Here is a 23,661-nt window from a genome sequence, read left to right on the forward strand (position 1 = left end):
CTAATTTTTAATTATTATTATTTAAAATTATAATATACGTAAATGTGTGTGTTCTGTCAAATACGAAAATGTTGACCAAAATTTGATAAACTAAAAGAATCGGTCAAATCGATTCAACTTGGAACTATAATTTCATATGACATAAAAGGATTATTAATTTTAAAAACTATGTATTAATTTAATGTAATTATTTTTCTAAATTAAGAAAAAACTGATTCCCAAACGTCCAAATTTAAAGTAAAATTATTTTCTGCTCATTTCTAAGTGTTTGACCCAATTATCTAACGGTGGGAATAGAAGGTGAATTTGTCACGTGTATTGATTATGAGAAGTTAAACATAATAATTTTACTCATGGTTGACACATAATGAGAGTATATGCAAAACAAAAGCTCAAATAATATTTTTTTAAAATCATAAAATCTCAACTACGGAAATTTACTTTACTTACTCGTCCTCGCAAGATAATCAATATTTCCTAACGATATTTTTATCCAATAATTATGTCAATATGCAACTCATATGAGTCGAAAACGTAACTATATCTGATGTGACCGGGTAAAAATGAGTATGATATGCGTGAGTAATTTTACTGGGTCGAGTTATGAAAATGATGAGAGATGAGAGGTGTCCGGCGAAGCCACTCCGATGCTTAAGTCAGTCGGTAAATAAAGAAAATCAATGTAACAAGGAGAAATGATGTATTAATGGTGTATATCAGAGAGTAAATGATGGAGGCATAATATATATGAATGAATCTTTCAATGTTAAACAAACATGGTATTTATAGAAAGAAGATTTATGATGACCTTGTTTTCAGTGTCCCACTTACTAATTATGGCAAGATGGTTGTCCATACCCTGCTTTTCTAACACCAACTTGCCGAACTGTCCCTTTCACCTTGTCAAATCCATGCGATTTTGTCAGTAATGATTACCAAGATAAGATATCTCATCTTTGTGCACTCGAGTGATGTGGTATTATCGAGGTAACCCGGATAGAAAGCCATCAACCGAGAACTCATCTGGAAGCCCAGCTTCTGGCAGCCGGGAGATGATGTCTCGAACAGTCATTTGTCCGACTATTATCGGATTGGCTCAAAACTTCTCATAACCTGATCCATGACCCGAGATCATCCAATACCCATGACCCGAGCGATCCCCTAGGGTTATCAATAAGTATCGAGTTGATGTCATTTTTATAAAATAATATAAAAATATCTTAAAGCATCCTTTGGATGTTGATGATCAATCAAATCCCTCATCAAATGCTCAAATGTCACAATTCCTATATATATTTTTAGACATATACCAGAGCCCGTTTTCCGTTACATATACATAAGTTGTTTGTATTTTGTTCTTAAATTTAATGTGGTCCATTAATCTTTTTGGCATTGTGGGATTATTCTAAAGTCAAATAAATTAATCATTTTTTTTAAAAAAAATATTGACGATCTCAGATTTGAACAAAAATATTTTTTTTTTGGATTGAAACGTGCCAACGAACAAAACAACTTGTTTCGCCATGGTCTTTAAACATTTTTTTGGGTAAATCCAATTATTTAGACCTCCAAAATCGAGTTTTTCCGTTTTAATTTTTTTTTGTTTTGGTAACAAATTGACATAGGAATTGGGGTTACCACTCTAATTTCATTTTCTTGTTTCTTTCAGTTCTATAAACATAGATGTAGATTTGATTAATAAGCCATTTGAATTTGAACAAAAAATTTATATCTCAAGTATTTTATGATATCCCCTAATATTTACATATTAATCATTTTTTATTTTATATTTATAAATATATAAAATAGTACCTATATATTATATAGATCAATATACAACATAAAAATGGTTCATTGGCCAAAATAAATCGACATCATATTCCATATAATAAGAGCCAGTTTGGATACAAAAGCTATAACTTTAAAAAAAACATTTAAATAAGTACATCTTTTTAAAGTGTTTTTATTTTAAAAAAGCAGAAACGGTTTTGAAATTTTGAATAAATGTTGAAAAATCCTTTTGTTTTTATTTTAAAATATTATTAGAAGCATTCTAGCTTTAAAAAAAACACCTTTTATAGAGTGTTTTTTTAAAAAACTTCTTTTGTAATCAAACACTATAATTTTTTAAGAAAAATGCTTTGTTTATTTTAACAAGGTGATTTTACTACATTGACTTCTCAAACCAAATTGGCTCTAAGATTGGTGGTCTAGAATTTTCTTTAAAGATCAAACACTTGTCATTCTACCAACAATCCTAGCTCCAAGTGTCGATCGTCTCTCCTAGTAGATATAATTATTGCGACCCAATAATTTCTCTCCGAATAATTGTATTTCTTGCAAACAATCAATGAGAAACGAACATGTAACATCGAAACCAACGGTAAGAACAAACATTTGCCACTTGATTAAAATTCAGAATTGGTTATAATATTGTAACTCAAATATTTTGAACCACATAGCGTCGTAAGTGGATCTCACGTGAGACCGTCTCACGGATCTTAATCTGTGAGACGGGTCAACCCTACCCATATTCACAATATAAAGTAATACTCTTAGCATAAAAAGTAATACTTTTTCATGGATAACCCAAATAAGAGATCCGTCTCATAAATACGACCCGTGAAACCGTCTCACACAAGTTTTTGCCATATGTTGATTGCTCTCTTAACGTACACAATTATTACACCGGATTTTTTTTTTGGTGTGTCAGTAGATGAATAGAGTGAGGCAAAGAGGGCTTAGTTTGTTGCTTCAAATGGTGTTAAAAATGATAGCAGCACAGAACTTAAATTCTACTCAAAACAGATTGCTCAACCACCAAAAATCTCAGCCTCTAAATAGACATAAAGAGTAAAAGAACCAAAAAAAACTTAAAATAAATGAACAAAATGGCATGTTTTGAAAGGGCATCACCAGCACTGAAAGAAATTCTTCTCAAAGTTCACAGGTATGTATGAGGCAATCCATTCTTGATTTAATTTGGTGATTTTGATTATTAAAATTATTTTAAAGGACGCGAAACAATAAAAGATAAATAATAGTATGTTTGGTTTGAGTCGTTTGATTGATAAAGATCGAGATTAAAATTATTATTAGAAAGCAACTTATTTTTTCGCGCTTCTAATGTTTTACGTAAATAACATTGTGTTTTTAAGTTTATTAATTAAAATTGGGATAAAATTATAAATAGAAGAAGAGATAAACTTTCTTTAATAAATAAGAAAATATATGATTCCAATGTAATTATGTTAAATATTAAGTTTTTCCTCTTTTCACCACAAATTCACATCTTTTTCCTCGATCATCCGTATGCTATGAACTTTCATTTTTCGACTGATAAATTTTATATAGTAATGTTTTTTTGGGTTTTTTTTTTTTTACTTGTAATTCAGTTCTAGATTGTTTTTAAAGTTTATATTTGGAGTTTCAAAATGAACTTGAAAAACATTTTATTACGATAAACATGTGAGACCGTGTTATAGTTCAATTTTATGAGACATATCTCATATCCGATTTGACTTTATTCAAAATATTACTTTTCACTCCAAATATAGACCGATCAACACGAAAATATTTGATTTTCGATAGTACCATTTGGTAAATTTGTCTTGATTTAATTTTAATGAGATACGTTATAATCACCAAACCAAGTTTCATAAGTGATATTTTCCCTCGAATAATATTTTATTTACAAATATACCATCATCAATTTTATTATTATTTTTTTAAAGGGCCCTCGTCAAAATATTTTAAACTACAAATTTGTCTTAGAAAAATTCATTTTATCAATATTTTAAAATATACATGTAATCAATCGGACGACGACGTTGTTGAATTGGTTTGGGTTGCTTGAAAACGGATATCAAATCATTCTAATCCGATCTACTTGAATTCGATCCAATAATATATTTAATTTTTTTATTGCTTTGTTTCATAAATAACGTATTTATGTTTATTGATCTGAATTATGTATTAATCTGATTCTATTTGGTTTCGGATTATGATTGGTCGATACTTCTAATCCAATCAATCTAATGAGTAGGTCTCTTGTGAGACGGTTTTACGAATCTTTATATGTGAGACGGGTCAACCCTACAGATATTCACAATAAAAAGTAATACTCTTAGCATAAAAAGTAATATTTTTTCATGGATGACACAAATAAAAAATCTGCCTCATAAAATACGACCCGTGAAACCGTCTCAAAAGAATTTTTTGTGCGTTTTTGTGCAATCGAATATGGTCCAATCCGAATCCGATATGCTACATGATTGATTTGACTCTATTATCTCACACTTTGGAACCGGCACGATCCGTTCGGTAACATTCACATATAAATTCCTCACCCACCCCCACCCCCACCCCCACGCCCACATACCCCTTACCTAGAATATAATTATTTTTTATTGTTAAAATAAAATAAAACAAAACATAACAGAATTAAAAAAATCATAAAATATAATCCCAAAAAGATTAATAATTTATCCATGAAATGGCCTCTCCAAACTCCAAAAGCTCCTACATTTTGCCGACCTCTCCCAACCGCGAAAGCTATTACACGTCTCATATGTGAGTGAATTGGTATATTTATTTATTTTTCAAAATGTTGTTGTTTTATTTATTTATTTTCCAAAATATTGTTGGTGTATATAGGTAGCGTCTGCAACAGCTTATTTTAAGTACTTCCAAGCTTCTGACGAATGAAATATTTGAAAATTGTACGTAAAAAATAAGAAACACTTAAACTAAACTATTACAAACGCTACCATAATCTTGAAAACAATAATATGATTTTGTTACATTGCTTTCGACACACTAAATTAGTGTCTGTAAATATTTTAAAAAATGATTATGAAATTTTTTTTTTCAAATTTGAAAAAAATTATAAAAGAAAAATCCATAATCTGTTATAGATAAGATATTGTACATTATTATTGAGATAAGATTTGTATTTTACCATGTTAGCAACTATTCAAACGATGTAAATCTGTTCTATAAATAAATGTATCAAATGATGAATAAAGTATTCCAAATCATTCTCTCTTCTCTATATTCTCTACTATTCACAACACGTTATCAGCACGAGTACTCTTCAAGGTAAAATTTATAAATAATTTATTCTTAGTCTTGTATGGATACTCTCGAAAAAGCACAATATTTAGATTTAATATTGATGCTCCCGAAGTAGCACAAATTATAGAATATTGACGCTCCTGAAGAAGCACAACTTTTAATGTTATGTTGACGCTCTTGAAGTAGCACTACACAACTTTATGGTGATAATATTGATAGATCTATGAAAAAACGCCTGGTTCTGCGAAAGAGTCAAGAATTGAGCCTAACAATTTCTTCGAAGCGGCCCTACTTTTCTCTCACATAGGTGATTTTATATTCTTCTCATCAGAATCATTAAAAGCCGTAAGCTTATCCTCGACATTCACTGTTTCATAATAGGAATGGACTAGGGATAACCCTCACAGTGATCTACCAAATCAGTGCGATTAGGTTGTCCCATTGAACCTAGTTCTTGGGATCTCCAGTTAGCATAAGTTGGGTTTTCCTTCGCACCAATTTATTATGTAGGCTCGAGCCTCATTCTCCTTGACGATTTCGCAACTAACTCTCTGTTTAACCATTGGTTAGCGGATCCGCTATATTATCCTTTGACTTTATATAGTCAACAGAGATAACCTCAATTGAAAGTAGTTGTTTAATGGTATTGTGTCTACGACGTATATGCCTAGACTTACCATTATACATATTATTTTGTGCCCTTCCAATCACAGATTGCCTATCACAATGTACGCATATAGCCGGCATATGTTTTTCCCATCTTGGAACATCTTCTAAGAATTGACGGAGCCATTCACCTTCTTCAGCACATTTATCGAGAGCTATAAACTCAGATTCCATCGTGGATCTGGCTATTCCAGTCTGTTTAGAAGATTTTCATGCAATTGATGCACCTCCTAAAGTGAATATAAATCCACTTGTAAGTTTTGAGTTTTTCATATCAGATATCTAGTTAGCATCACTATATCCTTCAATAACAGGGAGATATCTTGTATAGTGTCGTCCAAGGTCACAAGTGTACCTTAAGTACCTTAGAAATCTGATAATTGCTTTTCAGTGTTCAACTCTTGGGTTACTCGTGAATCTACTCAATTTGTTTGCTGCATAAGCTAAGTCTGGTCTTATACAACTCATTAAGTACATAAGACTTCCAATGACTCGAGAGTATTCTAATTGAGATATACTCTCACCTCGATTCTTTGATAGATACTGACTGATATCTATCGGGAGTTCTAGCTAATACAGAGTCATCTTTATTGAATTTCTCAAGTATTTTGTCTACATAATGTGACTGACTTAGAACTAGGCATTCAGATGTTCTATGGATTTTAATTCCATGTATCACATCGGGCCAAACCCAAATCTTTCATGTAAAATCTTGAGTTTAATAACTTCTTGGTGGATTTAATCATCTTATCATTGTTACTAATGATAAGTATGTCATCTACGTAAAGACATAAAATGACATTTATATCCAATATTATTTATGTATACACATTTGTCACATTCATTGAATTTAAATCTATTTTGTATCATGACTTTATCAAATTTTTCGTGCAATTGCTTTGGTGTTTGTTTTAAGCCATAAAGAGACTTCACCAGTTTACAAACCTTATTTTCTTGCCCAGTCGCAGAAAATCTCTCATGTTGTTCCATGTAAATTTTCTCTTCTAAATCTCCATTTATAAAAACTGTCTTTACGTCAATTTGATGTATTTCAAGATTTCTCAAGGCGGCAATCGCAAGTATCATACGAATAGAGGTTATTCTAGATACGAGAGAATATGTGTCAAAGTAATCAAGCCCTTCACATTGATGGTAACTTTTAATTACCAATCTGACTTTATAATTATCTATGGTTCCATCTGATTTCATTTTTCGTTTGAAAATCTATTTACAGTCTAGTGGTTTGCTTTCCGGAGGAAGATTCACTAATTCTCATGTATGTTTTTGTAAAATGGATTCTATTTCGGAATTGATAGCCTCTTTCCATGGAGGTCCCTCAGATGAACTTACTGCTTCCTTGAAGCTTTGATGTTCACTTTTCATCATGAAAGTGATGAAATCCGGACCAAATGATTTTTCAGTCATAGCTTTTTTGCTAAGTCTAGGTTCAATTTCTTGGTTAAGCTCCTGTTTTTTTTCAATCGTCTCATATAATCTTTTGGATGAATTTAGTTCTTCCTTAAATTTGCAAGGAAACATGTGTTTAAAGAACGAAACATTTCTTGATTCCATTATCGTATTCTTGTAAATATAAGGTATTTGAGATTCGTGTACAAGAAAACGATACACGCTACTGTTTTGAGCATATCCAATGGAAATGCAATTAACAGTGTTTGGTCATATCTTTACTTTCTTTGGAGTGGGTACAGCTACTTTGGCGAGACACCCCCACACTCGCAAGTATTGGTAGGAAGGACTTCTACCTTTCCATAACTCGTATGGACTTTTATCTTACTTTTTTCGGAGCACTTTATTTAAAAGGTAATTTGCTGTTAGAATAGCTTCCCCTCACATGTTCTGAGGTTAACCAGAACTTAATAACAATGCATTCATCATTTCTTTCAATGTGCGATTCTTTCTCTCTGCAATGCCATTTTGCTGAGGTGAGTAAGGTACGGTTCTTTTGTGTTTGATGCCATGTTGAGCACAAAACTCAGCAAATGGTGATTCATATTCACCTCCACGAGTACTTCTTAGCACCTTAATTTTTAAGTTGATTTTTAACTTCACTTTTGTAGTGGAAAAAATTTTCAATTGCTTCATCCTTACTTTTAAGAAGATACACATAACAAAATTTTGTGCTATCGTCAACAAAAATAATAAAGTATTTATTTCCACCTGGTGTTTGCACACCTTTTAAATCACATACATCACTGTGAATTAGTTTAAGTGGTTCGCTATTTTTTTCAATTGTTCGGAAAGATGATCTTGTTAGTTTTGCCTCAACACAAGTTTCGCATTTGTGTTGTTTATCAATTTGGAATGCGGGATGCTTTTCAAGTTAAATAATTTATGAATTGTATCATATTTAATGTGTTCAAGTCTACCATGCCACAAACAAAAAGACTCAAGTAAGTAAGCAAAAGTATTAACTTTATTAATCACAGGCTTAATGACCATTACATTGAGTTTGAACAAACCATTGCTAACATAGCCTTTGCCTACAAACATTCCACTTTTTGACAAAACAACCTTATCTGACTCAAAGACAATGCAGAAACCATGCTTGTTAAGAAGCGATCCAGACACCAAGTTCTTACGGATGTCTGACAAATACAACACATTGTTAAGAGTCAGCTCTTTTCCAGAAGTCATTTTTAGAACAACCTTTCCTTGACCCTTGATCTCAGAAGTAACAGAATTTCCCATGAACAGTTTTTTCCCATTCTTGGATTCCTCAAGGTTTGAAAACATTTCTTTGTCAGAGTAAACATGAGGAGTGGCACCAGTGTCGATCCACCACTCTCTTAGGTTTGAACCCACCAGATTAATTTCAGAGATTACAACACATAGATTCATGTTTGAAACCTCTTGAGATATGTTCTCCACCACATTAACCTTTCGGTTTCTCTTTGGCTTCTTAAATTCAGATGCCTTGTGACCCATGCCATCACAGTTATAACATTTTCTAGAAAACTTCTTCTTTGAAACGTCTCATTTGGGTCCGAGGTTCAACTTTTTGTTGGAGGGAGAGAGGGAGAGAAGTTTTTCTTTTTCGAGCTTTGGCCATGCTCGACAACGTTTGCTTTGGCAGCAACTAGAGAAAACAATCGTCTTTCAGAACTCTTGTTCTCTTCCTCGATGCGAAGTCGAATAATGAGCTCTTCAACATTCATCTCCTTGCGCTTGTGCTTCAAATAATTTTTGAAATCCTTCCAAGCTGGTGGTAGCTTCTCAACAATAGCAGCCACTTGGAAAGATTCGCTCAGAGTCATCCCCTCTCCGTAAATCTCGTGAATAATCACTTGGAGTTCTTGAACTTGGCTGATAAACGGCTTTGAATCCACTATTTTAAAATCCAGAAAGCAGCCTACAAGAAACATCTTGGCCCCGGCATCCTCAGTTTTGTACTTTATGTCAAGAGATTCTCATAACTCTTTAGCCATTTTCTTTTCGCAAAACACATTGTAGAGCGAATCGACCAATCCGTTCAGCACATAGTTTCGGCATAAGAAATCAGAATGATTCCATGCATCCACTGGACTGACAGATTCAACATCTCCCTCACCCTCTTCGAGTTTAGGAGCATCCTCAGAGAGGAATATGGCCAGGTTCAGCATCGTCAATTAGAACAACATCTTCTGTTGCCATCTTTTGAAGTCCACACAAGTGAACTTCTCAGGTTTTTCGCCGTGAATAGCCGGCACAGCAACAACAGCAGGACATGGGGCAAATTGAGGCGTCACAGTGGCATGAGGGACAACAAAACTAGTTTCCCTCAACACGTTTGTTTCAGAAGCCATATGAAAGTAAGCATGTAATGAGATTCTGTTAAAGTTTGTTGCACAATATATCAAATGATAAAGTACAGTAAACTTTCGTAAAAAACCAGTGAACTAAATGGTGAAGAAAACACAGTAGAGAAAAGCTTAAAGTAAGCCAAACTGAGGCATATACGAAGTACAATGTCCTTAAAACATATTCGTCCCCCTCCTGTAAGTACTTCGAGGATCGTCTTGGACGTCTGTTTCTCAGGATACAACAGAACAATCAGCAGTGACTCAGCACGAGACACTACTACGGCGAACTGAAAACTTACCTTTACTCTATCACCGAAATTTAACAGAGACAAAATGGAAAGCTAACAATATGAAATGTAAGAGAATGTTTGAAAGAGATAAAATTTTCATGTATGTGAAATGAGAAAATGAACACACTATTTATAATCCTCAAAGTGCACACCAAGAGTCATGCAAGATTAATTAACTCAATTAATCTTCCCATTAACTCAAGAATATGAAGAGTCAAAAGTCTTCAATTAACTCAAGAATGTGGAAAGTCAAAAGACACTTCCACAATAATAAGCCAAAACTAACTCAAGAATGTGGATTGCCAAAAGACACTCCTACATTCATGAGACATAATTTTTATTTAAACTCTAAATTTGATTTAAATTTCCAAAAGTTGCCTAGGAAGAACTTGTTAACTCTAAACAAAAAAGTGAACATCATCACCAATGAACTAATCTAAATATTTACCATTGCTCCATGTATCACAAATTGATTGTACAAATCAGAACTGTACAAGATTATCATAAATTTTCGAGCTTAAAACTTTCGAAAACATGGATTTATGTATGATAGTTACTTATCAGAGGATCATCATTTAACTAATATGTTTGATGTGATCATAAATATTGATGTCACTTATATTTCTGGTGTGATAAAGATCAGAAAAGCCATTGGAGATAGATCATCAAATGCATGAATTTGGGGATGTCCGCTACCATATTCAGGTAAATTACAACTTAACTATGTTTGGAATTTATAAGTCGTGGGATTACGATCGGTGAAATCCAGAATTTCCTCATAATCTCACACATGATAAGTAGGCAGGAAAGACAAAAAAATCCCATTAATGAAAATTCAGTCAGTGTCATAATCAGGAACAATTTTGAAGATTTACTGATTTTTGTGTCACAAGTCATGAACAAAAGGTGACATGTGGGCGATTTAAATATTTGAGTTGCAAAACGCTGATTCTTATATCTTATCTGGCGTCTACTGATATCTATACAACATGTATTCTATTCTTTAGAAGTACCAAATACTTGTTTGTCAGTCAAGAACTAGCCAACATAAATATATCTGATATTTTAAACACCTTTTTTGGGAAATTTTTCAGTGTGACTGAAAGCTGACTATCTATGTATCTATTGTGTAACAGAGCGCAGCATTGGATCCCTTTTATATGTATTTATCGATTTCAACGCCGGTTCTGCAACTCTCACCGGAGCTTCCAAAACACACACTAGAAATGGTTAAGGGAATTTGTCCTAATGTGATGGAGATCATTGAACCTCCAAGAGAAGGGTATCAACTAACTCTGAAGCTAAACTTCAGTAGAATCCTAAAGAGTAAAGGTTGGCATATGTAATATTCTTTATAAAATTACAAGTCAAAGTTATTGTATTTTTTAGTCAAGGCGATGCTTGTTAACGTGTGCTAGCATGTCCTCTTTTCAGCCTCAATAAGGATGATAACGGAGATTTCTTCAGTCCGAGCAGTGATCCTGAGCTCTCAACTTGAAGAAATATTAAGGAATGCTGATTTGCACAAAGGATCGCGAGGGACGTATCGACCAATAAAACTCGTCTATTATCCGAGAGAGCCCTTTTTTATCATCAAAGGAGTAAATATTTCATGACCTGTTGATTTACAGCAAGAAAACATATCAGTGTCATTCCTCAAAGTTAAAGCAACCTATATAAAACGATCTATCATAACACACGTTCAGTGATTTTGGAAAAAGGACACACTCGATGTTTTCCATGCTTATCACAACATATATACAACTGAAGAGACCGTAGGAAAAATTTCACATCATTATCATGTTTTCCAAGAAAACTTTTCTTTGCTTCTCTGATATTTAGGTTCCACACGGCATGTTACCGCAAAAAATGAGTTTATTCACCTCACTAATAGCAGAACAACGCCTTGACAGCTAGAAAAGATTACCACAATATTCCCAATGCACTTCAAGGAAGAAACAGATGCGATCATTGCGGCATCCTTCTTTCAGGTAACTCAAACCATACCAAGGAAAGAGCTGTCATCATTTTACATTAGCGTTATACATACGAGTTTCTGAAAGAGGCAAAATCTGTCCACCAGGAACTTATGGATGCGGGAAACTCAGGAGTGTGTACGAAGGCTCCACTTTGCGTTTGGTCCCCTATCCCACCTCCAGAGTTGAGAGGAGAGCTTATTGAAGACCTCACCACCAGTGGTGGATTTGTTTCTTTTGGTATGATCAGGACACAATCACAAGATTTTATTCAAGTAACATTGAAAGCTCATAAATTTTGTTGTGGCTCACAATTCACCACATTCCTATTGCATGATATTCGAAGAAATTACTTCTCGGCACGTCAAAGGAAAGAAACTGGACAAGACAGTATGGAAATTACTGAACTTCCATGCATTTGTGAACTATCATGTGAAGGTACATTATTTCATGAGCTATAATGTACAAATCTTGCTCAAGTTCTAGTGCTAATTCCAAGTCTCAAACAGAGTACACAAAGCTTCATACAGAGAAGGATGAGAACGCGTCTCGAAAGCTTGGTTCAGGTACCGGTAACAACATACACTAGCTCTACAGATGTAAAACAACTCTTGATTCTATCACTTGGGGCATATCTTTTGTAAGAATCATCCATGAACTGTGCATCATTTGTCCGTTGCAGCGCTTGCAGGACGTGGGAATAAAAGAAGAACGGCAGATTGCTAAGAAAAAGTCCAAAAGTAAGGCAAAAGTTCACTAAGAAATCACGACATTTCTCTCTCAAACTCCAGATGAAACTAAAATTTCTTGTGCAGGATATAAATGCATGAGAAAATGGATAAGTTTCTCAAAACATAGCCTCCTAGAAAGAAAACACAACTTCAGCAACAAGTTCAGGAGAATTGGTTTCAGAATCAAAACCCGTGGCTTCAACCATTTTCAGAGACCATGGCTGACAATACCCAAATTTTCTGGGATGACAAGATACACAAGATTGGACTAGTGATGCTGTTTCAAATTTAATCTCAAAGAGAGTGATTTCAAATCAGCTCCAACATGCAGTGTGCTAATATTGGTACTCGATAACGTGGCATATACATACAAGAACTGCATTTTAAGTGCATTTATATATCCATACCCATGTTTGGAAAACAATTTCAGTAGATGTCTTAAGTTGACTAGGGATCTTCATTACATAAATGTAATCTATGTTTGAAGTAAACTATTATGGCTAATATGCTTCAACAGTGGCGGTTGACAGGTACATGTAGGTACGTATACCGAAATTTCGATACGAACCCTGGTGGTAATAACATCCAACCCAACCTATGCCCAATACTTCACATTTAAACCGTCTCTAGTAGCAGCGTTTTCTTGTAGTGGATCGTCGTTTGCGTTCCAACAGATTAAATCCAAACACTTCTAATGCTTAACATTCATAGAAAAGATGCAGTGATTAACAATGCANTATATAAGCCACAAGTGAACATATATTTCCACCATTACAATATTTATGTAATGCAAGAAAGATTTTTATTTTTCCAGATAAATTTTTTTATAACGAAATATTTTAATTTAAGATATTTCAGTAAGAACCACAAATATCGGTTATCGTATATATGATTACGATTAATCCTATAAATTTTGTGCGACTTACTTTTCAATTAATACCATCAATTTACCATGAACCCTTTTTTTGTTTTTACCAATTCCAGTTTAATATATTTATTCTCCGTTAAATCATTTAAATTTTTATTCCTAAATTAAAAGTTTTAACTTGTAAAATTAGTAGATTGTTGCGAAAAACCAAAATTAATTATTAAAAAAAAAAACAATTTACGTCCTCAAACTTGATGATCGTCGATATACATCACAAAAATTTCATCTGTCACAGTTATACGATTAGTTTTATTTTATTTTATTTTAGTTCCCCTTTTATAAATACATGCACCATTATTGGAATGAGAAAATAGGAATTGTTCTTTGGACCCAAATAGGTGTTAATATTATTTAATGGAACAATAATTATTTGATTGTCGTTTAATGTATTCAATTTTTGAGCTTAGGGTCGCAAGGAAATTCAACAGCGCACCGGTGTGTGTTTATTTATTTATTATAAATAAACCAGTAGGCCATACAATAAAGAAAGACCAGAGGGGGTTATCACGTCTAAAAAAAAAAGAAAATACTGATAGAAAAAATATTGAGGTTTTAGGTATATCAAACTTACCGAATCAAAAAGTACAAATATTGTCGATATATCGAAAATTTTGATACGATATGATAATATTACTGAAATTGTTGGTACAATATCGATATGAAATTTTAAAAATTTCGGTATATATTATAAATTTAAAATTTTAATATTTTTAAGTAATGAAATTATAAATAAAATAAGAAAGCTAAAATCAAAGAGAACCAACTTTAAAAACTAATGCTATTCCCAAAAATCAAAACCACTCCGGCCCTCATTTTCATTTTATAAACTAAGGGTTTTTTTTTTTCCGTTAATGATGATATCATACCAACATCTCGGTATCTCAAATATTCGAAATGCTACTTGTATCATATCGAAATCTCGATGAAATTTCGATGCGATCGAAAATTCTCGATATACCGTACCGAACCATCCATGATTCAAACAACCTATTTCTAAGAACTCAATAGGAAGTTATAATCGATGACAATACCGCAACTCAAATATTATTAAATCAATTGCCACGACAACGCTCCTTCGAATTGTCCGACGATCCACTCAAGAGAGTTCTGGTGAGCTCTCAAATGTTTCAGCTCATCCGTCACATCATCAGATAAGGGATCACTAAAACGAGACTTTCTGCCATTTTGGTGATATCACTACACAACAGAGACTAGTTCGGACACCATTCTAGTACCTCATGTTTATCACCATGTTACAAATCCAAACTAAGATTTAATTACAATAGTTTCTCCTACGAAAAAGAAGCAAAAACAATCATAATGTCAAAATTTTAAAAATAGTAATACCATCTCCAATATTTCATATGTTTATATATATAGAAAATCCCTTATCATCAATGTATTCAGATGTAATCCCTGTTTTTTCTTTTATAAAAAAATGAAATGATTGTACAAAAGGATTACTAAAACTCCGATTTCAAATTATCTCCTAATAGACATGAAAAACTATGCAGCTATCACAACAACTATTATGGAACTAGAATCTGTGAAGATTGGGTTTGCACTAAACTTTAGACATAATAGCTTAAATGATCTCCATCTCATCCACACAATCAAGAAGGCCACAAAAGTCCACACAAATCACATCACTGAAATAGTACAAATTCAAGATATCGATTCAAAAATATTACAGCACTATTTGGTGGACAAAATATCAGTGATAGAATCGGTATCGAAAATAGCTCACAGCAGGTACATGCATTTTTCTATCGGGTGACAATTCGAACATGAAACAGAAAGAAAAAAGATCAACCTCATGGCCTGAGGATCAATTTTCACACGTTGTAACGACTTTTGGCTGATCTTTCTCTCTTCGAATCATCCTACATCGACCGAGAACAAATAAGAACAGGAACCAACTATCGCAGAACAGAAAAAGTAAGAATAGCAATGAAGCGTACATGAAAGTTGTAATAGATTTTATCTGTGACGTCAATGATCTCCTTCCACTTCCTTCCAATGCCCATCTGAGCACAGAAATGCTTAAGAGTTTTAGAGATGACAGTACTTTGATTTCAAATAGAGCACAATGAAGATCAAGAATACAACATATGATCGTCAAATCATTCACACAAGTTTTTAAAAACCAGTGCTGTAATCTTTGAGGCATTTACCAGAGTCGCAAGGCGAAAAACTGCTCGTGTGGAGTGTGTGTATAGGGGGTGACCTCAGACATACTCATTTGCAAATTCACACTAATTATATTTAAATAAAAGAGTCTAAAACTAACATTATTTCCAGAGAATAATGTTGACAATACAGATGCATCACATGGTTAGCACATTGCTCATGACATATCATGTCACTTGAAAAGGGTAAAATATTCAAATCGTCTCCAGTCTCGCATCTTACTGAAATAACTTGGTATTACATTGTTTCAGTCACTTGGAATCCGATGCATCTTCTACTTTAGCATACAACTGTTATTTAGTCCCTAATTTCAAATATTTTGTAACATGCCTGCTACGCAAACACTATTTGTAATAATCTCTAAAATGGCAGATAAATTAACAAAAAAACAGAACGTTCAGAACAACACATCATAAAGGTTTTTAATTTTTTTTTATAATAAATTATATTTTTTTTGACAAAATGTGGGGTTTTCAGGGGAATAAACAAAAAACATAAGAATCCACCGGTTTCTTTGGTTTTTACCATAATCCACCATTTGTTTGTTTGTTTGTTTTTTCTTAAAGCATTTGGATGTTGGCATAACCGGTCAACAACTACAAAGGGGCGTAGCAACTTTGAGGCAGCAGCAGCTGCTTCATTTATTTGTAACGTTTTATAAATTTAAAATTCTTCTACAAGTAAATCTCATTTGTTAACCCAGCTTCAGGCTCTCTCCATTCTCATTCATCTCTCCAATACTTATCCACATACTATGCACCACAATTTATCAGTATATTCTTTCTCTGAATCCTTCAATTTTATTTTCTAACCTCTAATATGATTTATGTCCTAAATCCTTCTGATGAAACTTTGAGGTACTATCATCAAAAGAGTGTTATTTGCACTCCATCTTTTAAAAGGACAATCATAAATAATCAAAGTATATATTAAAAATGCTAAGGTATTTATCTTATCTCTTTTTTCTTAAATTAATTTATTAACACTCTCAATTCTTGAATGAAGTTTTCCTTGACTCTAATTAATTAAAAATTATTATATTTAAAATTTTCAGCATCCTTAAATGTAGAAAAATACACAAATAGAAATAAAAAATATTCATTAAACTAATTGTTACTTTTATTTTCATTTTCATTATAGATTATATTCTATTTATAATTTTTTAAATCAAGTAATTTTATTCTTATATTTTTAATATCTTATCCCATCTCTTCTTACTTTATTATACGACTTACAAATATCAATCACAATGTCTTACAAAATTATGGATACTAACAAAAAAATTAATAATAATTAATATTATAAGAATGGTATTGCTGTTATTAATATTATTAATCAACAGCTACTGCGTAGGATATGAAATATTATAGGAAAATCAACATAGAGAATTGATTGGATGTTGGCTAAACAAATGAGATTGATTGACAAAAGATCTTTTAAATTTTGTATTGGTGACCAGTCATGCCAACATTCAAATGTTTTTTTTTACTACAAACTTTGCCATAATCCACAGGTTGAACCAACAAACTCTGGCACATTAATTTTTTTAAATAAAAAAACCGAAAGAATCCTCCAACCAGTGGACTGTAATGTTTTGTACATTCATCAAGATCTTTATATCTGAAAATATAATTTATTAAATGATAGTATATGAGCATTAGATGGATAATGTGCTATTGACCCAAACAACCTTACTGGATCCAGTTACAACAAGAATTAGTCTTTGGTGAAAATATAAAACATTCATTTTAGACATTTCAATATCAAACCACCTACATTGTTTATTTATTTATATACTGTAAAAATTACTACATTGACCTAAGTTGCCAGACCAAATAGATGATGAAACATCATCTTAAGAAATCGACACACATGCGGATGATTTTAAGGTTATCCCTTCTATTAAAAATTAGGCAGAATTGCAAGCATAACCTCACAACTCATTTTTGAAGATGTGTCAGGTTAAGGTTCTTTTTTTATCAGGATCTGCTATTGCATTGTTCAGGTCCTTCAGGAATTGTTTCATTTTGTATCGCCACATAAATTTGTCAACTAATGGTACATAGATCAATAAATAGTAACAGTAAAACCGACAATTGAGGGCATCATTAGCTGATTCAATCATTGCCAAACAAATCAAATCTGGGGAAAATTATATTTCTAAATACTAACTTAAAGAAAAATACCTGAAGTGCTTCATTCGCAGCAGTCTTAGTCCACAGAGATAGCTTGTCTTGCTTTTGGCGCACGTTGGCAACCACTCCACAAATCTCATTAGCATCATCAAATTGCTCTCCAATTAAAGCCATTAACTAACAAAAGAAATATTGATTCAAACACCAACATTTTTGAGAAAAAAGACCATGAATTCCAGCATCGTTGTTATAAATATGCCAGAAACTAAGAAGAAGGGATGACTAAATTTTTTTACAGTTTCGAGCCACATGTCATCAAGATCAGCCTTTTTGGTGTTGTTTGATGTAACAGTCCATTTGCCTCCACTAGCACACTCAGGGTCTTCCCATTTGGGCTCAACTCCAGCTCTGAATAAGTGAAAGTCAGCATTCCCAGGCAACTTGCTGGGTCTAAATATCTGGTCATACAAACTGCGAGAAAAATCATAATTTAATTTGACGTGATAACATGAGAGCATCTACGACAATGTCCACATTTTCAATACAAGCATAAAACAAATATTCATGCAGACTGATGTTTAATACAACCTGACCTTAATGAATTGTTCTTCAAGTGAAATTATTTATGAATTACGGTACATTTCAAGCATTCATGCAACAGTGATCATGAAAATTTTAATAACAGATATAATAGTAATATAAAAACTTCAACAATTTGCATTTCAGGCACCTGACAAAAATTTATATTTGACAAACAGCAAATCCAACAGAACACAGGACATATGACTTAAATGTTGAAAATTACTGTAACCACAGGTTTCCGTCTCATGAGGTATAATTTATCACACTAAACCAGGGTGGTTGAAATGTGAATGGAAATCATCAAGGAAAAATATGACTCTGAAGACCAGAGATCTAAATTAAGAAGTTTATTCAAAAGAAAATCTCATCACATACACAACATGCCATCGCTATTTCCTGACTCCGGCTTTTCCTCATACTTAGAAATAATAAAATTGTTTTGTTATATGAGATTGGATATGATCAAGATACTGCAGTATTAATTCAAGATATAAGTCTGATGCCAGAAAAATATTCAAGGAAATTGGATGGTTTTTAAACAATATACAGGCAAAGAAGTAGCTACTTTTTATGTCAGGCCAAAAAAAAGTAAAATGACAAATGGATAAGGGACTCAGATACTGCTGCACTGCCAAAAACAAAATGCACGAGCAGAAAGGATGAGACAAGGGATAAAACTATCTCCAGTCAACTGTCAAAACTAATTATGGCTGTGGAGAAGAAGGGTTACAATTTACAGCAATTTCATATTTCTTACCGAATTTTTCAGACGTATAATTCTAAATAATGAAGAAATTCAAATCCTTAACAACTTGACCATAGGTGTAAGCAAACCTCCTGAAGGAATCCAGTGAGCATCTCTAAAGATTTAGGGAGCTAGAAATAGATGCAGTTTCTACCTTTGACATGAAATGGCTCTAATACGCAAACATCAACCACAAACATAAAGTAGATTTAACTGAAAAGCATATCATATTCGAGATCCAAATTATATTCCAAAACAAAACAGAACATATGGTTTCTAATTAATGGAGTTCGAGTTTTGGTGTAGATGACAGCATTAAGTTGAAAAATTATAAATTTCTTTTTTCATTTTCTGTCAGGTCACTAGTTAATACATTTTTCTATCACAAGTTAAAAAAAATCCAATTATTAAAAAGATCCAATTATTCAGTATCTTTGGGATGTTAGCGACAAAAATTATCATTGTTTTACGATTGATAGACCTTGCACAGATTTTGAAAGATGAACTCATAGTAATTAAACACATCAAGCAGCGTAGCGCAGGGATTCCAATTTGACAAGAATCAATAGCTTGGTTTTATTTGAGAGTTTCAACATGAGAAAAAAAATATCATCAATAGGATTGCACTTGATGAAGTTTGTCCACATAAAACTCACTGCCAGATTTCTTAGAGCTATATGGTTATGATAAATTTGACCAGTTTTGAATCAAAATTAAAAGCATGCACATCTGGAAAGTACAAACAAAGATTAACTTAGTTAAACTGGTAAACATGCTCACATTTCAATACATAAGGCTGAGAAGACTCGTTGTCATCTCAACTTTCGTATGATCCAAGAAAGTCAAATTTAAGGATTCTCTAATCAAAGCTTCTGCCAGAAACACTTTAATTGGTCATTCATTGAATTAATGGGGATAGCAATTCTAAAGCATCCAACTATGAATTGATCACCTTCGATACAGAACTTAATGGCTAATGCTACCTAAGGTTCAATGACTAAGAGTAGAAGATAAGACCTATGACAAACTGGTCCTGTCAAGGGATTCACCAAGATTTCAGTTTCAGATAACTGATGATCCTGAAATCCGAAGTTTGGGTAGTCGATTCTAGTAACAACCCATAAAAAGATGAAAACTTGAAAATTTAGGATATTGAGTAATTAAATATCTGCCTGCCAGATGATTGCCTCCTTATTTCCCCCTTATTAAAAATAAGCTTTCTAATTCAATTTGCATTTTGAGGGGATATCCATTCTACCAAATAACGAAAATGGTCATAGTCATAGAACAGAAAAAAATACCACGTGATTGTCTAATTCTAATCACAATTAAAAAGAAGGATTCAGTAATATATAGTTTCTCAATAAATTATCACTATGACATAAGCCATTCTGATTGTTTATCGCAAGCAAACATGTAATGCTTTCCAACATAGAAAGTGTTTAAACTTTATGTCAACATGTAATGCTTTCCGACATAGAAAGTGTTTAAACTTTATGTCAATTGTTTCTTCATGATGCTGATGATAATAAACTAAATTTATTTCATACTCTATTTTACGGTAGTCTGTGCCTCTGTGGGTTATACGCCCTCATCTTTTCCACATTGGATGTTTCATGATATGAAGAACATTATAATTCTTTTTGTTGATGTATTAAAGAAGAATCCAACTATTTCCACCGATTTGAACAATTCATCGCATCATTTTGCCAATTCAGCCACTTTGGAATAATTTTAAAGTTCACTTATTTAATCAAATAGTTTTGAAAGTACATCAATGCTGTAAATAATTTTATAATTTGAATAAATAAGAAAAAAATATTTGTTAATTTAAATGGTCTTTCGCAAAAATTGTAAGTCATACCAATTAGTCTGGTCGAAGTAATTGAAATATATGATTATAAGTACTTGATCAATTAATTTACTTTCAAAGAAATATGAAATGAGCGCTTGATAATTCTAGAGGAACATGGATCCATCAATAATAAAGAGCTTCCATATTTAAAAAGAAAAGTACCAATCATGTTCACAAGCAATGCACCAACATTAGAACACCCTCCCAAACAAAAGAACTTGCCCTTGATCATCAAATGACCAATCATCAGCGAAAACCCGCTAGCAAGAAGACAGGCCATAAATCAAAACAATAGATAAACATAACAACATACCACCAGAATTCTTCGACAGTGTCAAATGTATAGCCTTTACGAAGAGAAGAGCCCCAGGCCGCCCCCTGTTTCGGCTTGTCGTACCAGAACGTCCACTTCCTCTCCAGCTTGTGCGGCTGTTTCTCCACCGCCTCCGCCTCCACCTCCGCCGCCGCCTCGCTAGACATTCTATCAAATCCCGAGAAAATATGGGTTTCACTGAGGGAAAGAAATTAGGGCGAGATTTTTGTGGGCAAGACGGCGCTTTACGAGGTCTATTGTAAGCTCCATCACTTTCTTTTATTAATTTTTTTTTATAATTATCATTATTATTTTAATATTTTTTATTATTTATTGGTCAAATTTTAAATAAATCCTCGTATTTTAGTTTTTTATAAAATTTACTTTCTTGTCAATCAAAAGTTAGTTTAATTTCATATTATATTTAAGGTTTTGCAAAATCATCCTTGAGCTCTCTTTTCGGTATGTGACGATATATCTATCGAGTTTGCTTAAAAATGTAAGGTTGCGCAAGATTTCTTGCCTATATACCATAAATTAAAAGTTTTTTTTAATAGCTCATCATGCTTTCATATAATAATTTAAACATTTTTATGTCTTTGACCAGAATGTCGTTGAGTTGTATCTACCCAGTTTTACAGAGTGCTTCTCACAGTCTAACCACGCAGACGCAATAGATGGTTCTTGATATAGATCTATTTAACAACATTTAGTACAATCATGTATCGTTTCCTACCTCAGGGTATATAGTAAAGAAATTTAGAAAATAATAAATGAGAGGGACAGTAAGTCTTGGTTCTTTTATTCAAACATACAACATATTATTACATAGTAACATCATGTAGAGGATAAGAAACTAGTAGCTGGAATTATAACACACATAAAATAAACATATTATAAATTTTCTTTTGAAAGAAAAATGAAGAGGTTAAATGATATCTCTGTTTTCCTTCTGTCTTGATATATATAGAAGTGTTGGTGAATTTGAAATCCGGACTTCAAACTTGTGAATTGCATTGTCATTTTTTGCCGACAACATCTTTTAGTTGGTGTACCACTAGTTAGTGGTATGTCATGTTGTGGTGGTTGAGTGGTCCATCCTCCACTAATTGAGTGGTTAGATAACATGTATTCTTTACGTTGTCGGAGAATCTTTTGATTTTGTATGGTCCCTGTGGAAAACGTGACTTGTGTGAACCTTCACCACTCGGACTTGTTCTGCATTATTTTTTTCAGTCAGATCTGAGCCGAAAACCTTTCCTGAATGCTGGTTCTTTCTGGTTTGGACATTCTAGCCAGATTTCCTCTGACCAACTTCTCACATGAGTCATATTGCAGAATTTTTGACAAGTTTCTTTACTCCCCGACAGCTTGATGTTCCACAAAAAATTTCTTTTCTTTTCGAATATTTATTCTGCAAAGCTTGTAGTTTTTCTCGTTATGGTATTTAACAAAAAAGATTAATTTACAGAATTTTGATAAGACTTAAATTGAAACTTAACTTTGTCCATCTCTGTGAGACAAACTCATAATCTTCATGCTCGTCTAGTGGAGATTTTTCAGTGACAAGAAGTGTTTCATGATCCAGAGGATTCTTGATGAACTTTTGAACGTTCATGTCTGGTCTTCTCAAGTTGATGAAGTGAAAGGCTTCATGTGAGTATTTCACGGCTGGTTCTGGTGCTGCACTAAAAAATTAAAGCTCCAGAATATCTCTTTTTGACAAATAATAATTATTTGCCCATGTTTCATTAACAGCTTCCTGATCCATTTTGGTATTGCTGATATTTCTGGGAAGCTGAGTGATGTAATATAAACTGAGGCAAGAGCCCCAAATTCATGACATGTTTTTACCTCATTGGAATGAGAATTTGGTTTCATCCATATCCTATAATACTTTCCTGCTACATCAACTTGGATTGTGCTTGGTCGATGTCTATTATTCTTTTCAATTTCTTACAGTTCTGTTGATATACCTAAAGGAAAGTCCGATGAGGGTTGTTCGGAATAATCATCATATGATTATCCATTTGCATGATTGGACATCTCTATGTCCTTATTATGAAATACGGTACACAACATCACAGATGCTAGTCTCAAGCTCAAATGGTCTTTATCCTTGTTTTAAGCTGCTGAATCAACTAGGAACGAATTTAGAATATACAATATTTACAAATGAGTTTCAAGATCGAATTCCAAATCATTTGTATTAAAGTGTAATCAAGGTCTTTATCTATGTCGATTGTATGAGTATGCAGATAAATCAAAACGAAACCATGAAATATAAATTATATCAAAATAAAGACTGTTTATTACAATTGAGTTAATAAATTTCTTAGCCGACCGTTGGCTTACAGGATATCTACTGTAACAT

The 23,661-nt window shown here is 32.9% G+C and overlaps 2 protein-coding genes across 2 annotated transcripts; one reads left to right on the top strand and one right to left on the bottom strand.

Moving 5' to 3' along the window:
- Positions 1 to 2,839: 2,839 nt before the first annotated feature.
- Positions 2,840 to 13,167, top strand: LOC140961162 (actin-related protein 2/3 complex subunit 2B). Its single transcript, XM_073419472.1, has 10 exons — positions 2,840 to 2,950; positions 10,471 to 10,537; positions 10,969 to 11,164; positions 11,267 to 11,433; positions 11,746 to 11,823; positions 11,916 to 12,048; positions 12,155 to 12,246; positions 12,318 to 12,374; positions 12,491 to 12,548; positions 12,624 to 13,167. Exons 1-10 carry the CDS (start codon positions 2,883 to 2,885, stop codon positions 12,809 to 12,811), a joined length of 1,104 nt encoding a protein of 367 aa, XP_073275573.1. The 5' UTR covers positions 2,840 to 2,882; the 3' UTR covers positions 12,812 to 13,167.
- A 1,946-nt stretch (positions 13,168 to 15,113) lies between these two features.
- Positions 15,114 to 21,543, bottom strand: LOC140960677 (eukaryotic translation initiation factor). Its single transcript, XM_073418917.1, has 5 exons — positions 21,288 to 21,543; positions 18,089 to 18,263; positions 17,844 to 17,969; positions 15,429 to 15,494; positions 15,114 to 15,350 (listed from the first exon to the last, which is right to left on the bottom strand). Exons 1-5 carry the CDS (start codon positions 21,452 to 21,454, stop codon positions 15,303 to 15,305), a joined length of 582 nt encoding a protein of 193 aa, XP_073275018.1. The 5' UTR covers positions 21,455 to 21,543; the 3' UTR covers positions 15,114 to 15,302.
- Positions 21,544 to 23,661: the final 2,118 nt, after the last annotated feature.

This window comes from Primulina huaijiensis, chromosome 16, assembly GCF_012295235.1.
Source record: "Primulina huaijiensis isolate GDHJ02 chromosome 16, ASM1229523v2, whole genome shotgun sequence".
Lineage (NCBI taxonomy): Eukaryota > Viridiplantae > Streptophyta > Magnoliopsida > Lamiales > Gesneriaceae > Primulina > Primulina huaijiensis.

Bases quoted from the DNA above. Each gene is read 5' to 3' on its own strand.
- LOC140961162 (XM_073419472.1), top strand. From the start codon at position 2,883: ATGAACAAAATGGCATGTTTTGAAAGGGCATCACCAGCACTGAAAGAA. The intron at 2,951-10,470 runs GTATGTATGAGG...GGTGTGATAAAG, and splicing joins ATTCTTCTCAAAGTTCACAG to ATCAGAAAAGCCATTGGAGA. The intron at 11,434-11,745 runs GTAAATATTTCA...ACGCCTTGACAG, and splicing joins CCTTTTTTATCATCAAAGGA to CTAGAAAAGATTACCACAAT.
- LOC140960677 (XM_073418917.1), bottom strand. From the start codon at position 21,454: ATGTCTAGCGAGGCGGCGGCGGAGGTGGAGGCGGAGGCGGTGGAGAAA. The intron at 17,970-18,088 runs GTAAAAAAATTT...TTCTTTTGTTAG, and splicing joins ATGACATGTGGCTCGAAACT to TTAATGGCTTTAATTGGAGA. The intron at 15,495-17,843 runs GTATTTTTCTTT...TTCTGTGCTCAG, and splicing joins CTGCGAATGAAGCACTTCAG to ATGGGCATTGGAAGGAAGTG.